Source organism: Oncorhynchus keta, chromosome 1 (assembly GCF_023373465.1).
Source record: "Oncorhynchus keta strain PuntledgeMale-10-30-2019 chromosome 1, Oket_V2, whole genome shotgun sequence".
In the NCBI taxonomy this organism is placed as follows: domain Eukaryota; kingdom Metazoa; phylum Chordata; class Actinopteri; order Salmoniformes; family Salmonidae; genus Oncorhynchus; species Oncorhynchus keta.
The window spans coordinates 68903034-68909067 of NC_068421.1; the positions used below are offsets into that span (position 1 = coordinate 68903034).

General features: G+C 41.4%; 1 protein-coding gene across 2 annotated transcripts in view; it reads left to right on the forward strand.

The window, feature by feature from the left end:
• The window catches only part of LOC118391914 (flavin-containing monooxygenase 5-like), a 36559-nt gene extending 32700 nt beyond the window's left edge, over nt 1-3859 (forward strand). For both annotated transcript variants that reach the window (XM_035783425.2, XM_035783414.2), the window contains exons 7-10: nt 58-193; nt 838-1057; nt 1208-1280; nt 1372-3859. In XM_035783425.2, the coding sequence (XP_035639318.1) occupies nt 58-193; nt 838-1057; nt 1208-1280; nt 1372-1807 (865 nt within the window). In that variant the 3' untranslated portion in view covers nt 1808-3859. The remainder of the gene's footprint in view (nt 1-57; nt 194-837; nt 1058-1207; nt 1281-1371) is intronic.
• Nucleotides 3860-6034: the final 2175 nt, after the last annotated feature.

The window sequence follows — 6034 nt, forward strand, 5'->3', positions numbered from 1 at the left end:
TACATATTTGACTGGCTGGCTGGCTGGCTGGCTGGCTGACCGATCCATCTATTTCAGGTTCTTTGCCCAGATCCCGGTGGTGAATGATGACCTGCCTGGTCGAATCATCTCTGGTCGTGTTCTGATCAAACCTAACATCAGGGAGATCAGAGGCTCCAGTGTGGCATTTGAGGACGGCAGTGTTGTGGACAAGGTACACACACACACACACAATGGATGTGAAACGGCTAGCTTAGTTAGCGGTGGTGCGCGCTAAATAGCGTTTCAATCGGTGACGTCACTTGCTCTGAGACCTTGAAGTAGTAGTTCCCCTTGCTCTGCAAGAGCCGCGGCTTTTGTGGAGTGATGGGTAACGATGCTTTTGTGGAGTGATGGGTAACGATGCTTCGTGGGTGACTGTTGTTAATGTGGCAGAGGGTCCCTGGTTTGCGCCCGGGTATGGGCGAGGGGACAGTCTAAAGTTATACTGTTGATGCTGTTGACTCGGATCACTGGTTGCTGCGGAAAAAGGATGAGGTCAAAAGGGGGGTGAGTGTAACGGATGTGAAACGGCTAGCTTAGTTAGCAGTGGTGTGCGCTAAATAGTGTTTCAATCGGTGACGTCACTTGCTCTGAGACCTTGAAGTAGTAGTTCCCCTTGCTCTGCAAGAGCCGCGGCTTTTGTGGAGTGATGGGTAACGATGCCTCGTGGGTGACTGTTGTTAATGTGTGCAGAGGGTCCCTGGTTTGCGTCCGGGTATGGGCGAGGGGACGGTCTAAAGTTATACTGTTACACACACACACACTCACCTCCTCCCTTCTCACCTCCCCTCTCTCTACCTTACCTCACCTTCCTAGGTGGATGTTGTGGTGTTTGCCACCGGCTACAACTATGACTTTCCCTTCCTGCCTTCGGGTCTGCTAGCTAATAGCAGTCACCACCTGTCTCTGTACCGTAATGTGTTCCCCCCTGGGCTTGCCCGGCCCAGTCTGGCTGTAGTGGGCTTCGTCTGTAACCTGGGAGCCATCAACCCTCTGGCTGAGATGCAGGCCCGCTGGGCCACCCGGGTCTTTAAAGGTAAAAACTAACTCATTAACTCCCCTTTTCCTGAATTGTCCAGCTCTGTGTCTGAAGTTGTTGGGTTGACTAGTGTATTTGAATGCGAGTGATTGAAGCTTTGAGGTTGTTGTCATTATTAATGTGTGAATACATCATTTCTTGCTCCAGGGTTACTAACTCTGCCCTCTGAAGAAGCTATGCTGCAGGACATAAAGAGAGACACCAGCACCTTGCAAAACAGGTGGGACAACAACCATGCGTTATTACACTCCCATCATTATTTTGCTAATAGGTAAAACTATTCACCTGTGTACGTCTCCCTCTCCCTCCAGGTTTGCCTGTTTGGAGCGTCACCCTCTCCAGGTGGACCATATCCCCTACCTGGACTCCATGGCAGAGGAGTTAGGGGTTCGACCCAACCTCCTAGGGCTGCTGCTGAGGGAGCCTGGTGTGGGGCTTCGTGTGCTGCTGGGGCCCTGCACTCCGTACCAGTACCGTCTGAGAGGGCCAGGGAAGTGGGACGGGGCCCGCCAGGCTATCCTCACCCAGTGGGAACGAGTAGCCCAGCCATTCAGGACCAGGATGGCTGCACAACCAGAGAGCAGAACCAGAGCCTCCTGTAGTCTGAGACTGACATTGACCCTGTCTGGCGCTGTTCTCCTACTAACCCTCTATACTAGACACAGTCTCTCATCACTCCTCTCACATCCCACAGGCCTCCTCTATAAGCTGTACAGTCCATCTGAGACCATGTGGGGGTGGAAATGAACACTGGGTCTATTGCAACCACTGTTGGCCACCATTTTATCTCCAGGTGATCTCTTGTTAAACCATCAATACATGTTAACATCACCCATACAGCTGATCTCAATTGCTTCCAAATTTGCTGCTCCCAAAAAGCAGAGCTACGTGTGAGGTTGATGTTAAGTTAGTCCTGTTTCCTCCCAACATGTTCACACTCTGCAGGGTATTATCTTTGGTAGAAATAAAACCTGGTAATCGGCTGACTAAGGGGTGATTTAACTATTTGATAATCATTCAGTACAACTACAATAGTAATTTCTTGTTTAAGACCGCAATTATACTGTGGCAATATAGGTTATATGAAGGGGAAACTCATGTTGGTGCACTCATTACTTATTAATTTACAAATTATGTAATTCATGAATTATTACTTGTGTAATTAAGTATGGCTAAAATATCCCTAAACCGTCCACATCTAATGTGTAACAAAATCAAGCCAATCATTATAGTCTAATCAAGGTTTTTCACATGACACAAATTATATTCTAGTTATATTGGTATGTTTATATGAATATATAATACTTTACTCTTTAGGGCTGTAAGAGTTATTCAGTTAATTCAAATTACGTTTTTGTAATTTTAGTGCTCACATTTATTTTTATTGTGGTTAATCAAATAGTCTAAAAGCGCACAAAATACACTGAAAACAATCTATACAGCTAAAAACAACAATGCGATGTCAAAACAAGATGAAATTGAGGTTAAAGAAAGTGTGCTTTATCAATCTACCTGATTTTGCTAACCGTTACTTTTGAATAAAACATCTTAAATCACAGCTTAATTTGAGCAATTTCTGAGTTTTCCATTAATCGTGATTAATCATAGGAAATCTTGCGATTAACTCAATTACATGTTTTTATAGTTTGGCAGCCCTAATATTCTTACAATATGCATTTTACATTATTTACCAGCCTTCTGATTTGGAATGATCCTTATAGTTGGATACTTCATTGGGGACGGGAGTAGATAGCCAAGATGCAGATGTTTGGTATCAGACTTGTTTGACACGGTAACAACATGAGATCAACTGATCTGTGGGTTTAATCTTGTGGGTTTTTGGTTGAAAGCAAGTTTGTCTTAACACTTAGGTGCATGTAATTTCCCATTTAGTAGCATCAAGTGCTAACATACAACTGCGTGTTAAGTTCTGCCTGTTGGTTGCAATGGGCCCATAAGAGCAGGGGGTAGGCTAAGTGTGTGAAAGACAACTACTGTAGACTAAGACCATTGTGCTGTCTTATTAGAGAAAAATTACAAGAGAATGCAATAAAGCATGGCTATCAAACCCTGTTTCTGGAGAGCTGCCCTCGTATGTTTTCGCACCAGCCCCAGTTGTAACTAACCCGATGCTGCGTTCATGACCAAGTGGGAAGGCGGTAATATTTACCACAAACAACTGGGAAAAATCCAGTTCAATGGCCCTCCAACTGGTAATTAGTAGTGGGAAACTTGTCTCATTACTGTGCTTTGAGTTTCCCACCTCTGATATCACTGTCAACAAAAAGACTACAAGCCTGGCAGCATCTTCAGCAGTTGTTATTCATGGTAAGAACTAAATACAAATTGTTGATACACAATTCTTTCTGTTATTTATTTTGATTTAGAAAGTGAAATCAGCTCTGGATATACTTTTTATGGGCAGAAAGTGACTGTTTTGCTCAATCACAAGCCTTCTAAAGACGTCCATGTTTGTATTTCCCAGTTCAAAACGTAAATGTACCCACCTCATATTTACGACTTCACAACGGGTAATTACCACCTTCCCACTTGGTTATGAAAGCAGCATGGTTCAATTTATCAACCAGCTAATTAAATCTGGTGTGCTACATTAAAAGTTTAAGTGAAAACCTGCAGGATGGTAGCTCTCCATGAACAGGGATATGCCCTGCAATAGAGCTTGCCTTAGCCCCTGCATGTAAAGTAGGCCTGGCAGGAGTTGAAAATAAGTATTTGTCAATGAATGGAGATGATTTTATATGAATATTTTATCATCTATTAAATAGTTTGATTAATACAGTTATTGAAACGCATTGATTGGGGCAGTTTGTTGAATTAATTACCGAGACACATTACCCACCAGCTTTTATCAATTGGCCTACATTAAAATGTTTGTTACTAGCGTATGTTACTGTAACTATAGACTTCCAGTCTTTGGCTAACGCTGGTTGGCATTGGCTTGTGAAACTACCTTTAACTTCCTTCACACTGCATGCAGAGCTATAAACATGGTATTTATAAGTTCATCTGACTCTTGAGTAGGTAGAAAAACAGCTTAAAGTGTGACTACCTTTTTAAAAAGCAACAAATCCCTTCAAAACTTCTTATGTGGCATCGATATGAATCAAACATTTATTCTAGTGTCAAAATTGACTATAAAGTGTAAATAGGATAATTTTTGATAAAGTCAATCTCATCTAAAATGTAGTTTGGAACATCTGTGTGTGTCAAATGAAGGTTGGGTTTTGATTTGACAATGTCCATTTGCCCACTAACATGGGGTGAACAGCTGCGGTGATTACTCTCTATGGAATAGCATAGACCGTGAGAAAGACCTACCGACCAACACGTCACACATTTTTTTACTTGAGAAATACTGCACCAAACACCTTAAATGTAAAAGTATGCAACTAAAACATCCTCTACAAAAACATAAATTAATTACAGATTTCTTGAGTCATCTTAGATTCATTCTGGGGATTTTGAGGAAGTGAAATAGGCTTCCATGTCTGTAGTGTCTCATGGGGGACAATCATTATTAACCAATGCGGAATCGGCCAGGAAACAACTCCAAGACTGAAATCTTGTTTTTCTAATGAGCAACAGAAAAACGCACATGCCAATCTGCGTGTTCAATGGCTCTTTCATTCCCAAAATCCCAGATTACAGTATCCCTTTTAATAAAGAGAATGCAAGTTCAAATAAAGTCAGTCAGGCCGCCTCAGTCAGTCCACCTTATACACATTTACATTTACATTTAAGTCATTTAGCAGACGCTCTTATCCAGAGCGACTTACCCAATGCAAGTGGTGTCTGGAGAAGTGGGTATACTGTCATTTTGCTTAACATTTCCCAAACGGCCTGCCCGGCAAAGGAAAGGAGCCCCGTGTGGAAAAATTATACGAGAAATGGTAACATGTACTCTGAATGACCTAAAATGATAAATATCATATTGGTTTTTCACAGTCAGGCCAACCCAAACTGTACTGTGCATGTAGGCTAATAGTAAGTAGGCCTAAAAGAGTCATCAATTCACAGGTTTCTTTTTTTTCTTCAGGTTTTTGCTCTCAAAGTCACACTTTAATAGAAAATTCAATCACTAGAACTATGCTTAAACCACATCAGGAGACCACTTTTGAGGTCTTGGATAAATAAATATATATATATATTTATGTAGTTACCCTTTAATTCAAGTGCACAGGCAGCTAGCACTGTTCTTTGGTTAAAATGCTTGTACATTTTGTAAGACATTTTACATTAAACAAAATACTGCAAAGTTTAAGGACTAGAAGCGAGGCAGCTAAACAAACTTATATTTAGGGTTCTGATGGGGTAGGACAGTTGGCTTTATAAATTATATAATTCAAGAATCAATGGTTACATTGATACCTACATGTACATATTACCTTGAATAATCTGTGCCCCTGCACATTGACTCTGAACCGGTATCCCCTGTATATAGCCTAGTTACTGTTATTTTATTGTTGCTCTTTAATTATTTGTTATTTTTCTATTATTTCTGTAATTTTTACATTACTTTATTTTAGTAAACACTTTCTTAATGTTTTTATTTATCTGCATTGTTTGTTAAGGGCTTGTAAGTACACGTTTCACTGTAAGGTCTACTACACCTGTTGTATTCAGCGCATGTGACAAATAGAATTGTATTCGATTTGATGCATATAATTAATTTATAAATCCAAAATTGGATGTAGCAACTGCTGATTGTCCCTTTACCATGTTACATTTCAACTTCAATGTGGTAAGGACCTTTACACAAGTAAAGTTACTCTGCCAATTAATTATATAAACGCCATTAGACTCTGCGTTCAACATTAGATATTGTAATGAAACAGCAGGTAGCAGGTCTTGAACCCTCGACCTTCGAGCCCGAGGTCCGGCGCGCTACCGACTGTGCCGCAAAAGCATGCTCGCGCGGCAGAAGCGAAGAGTGCTCCTCGCGCTAACTTCCGG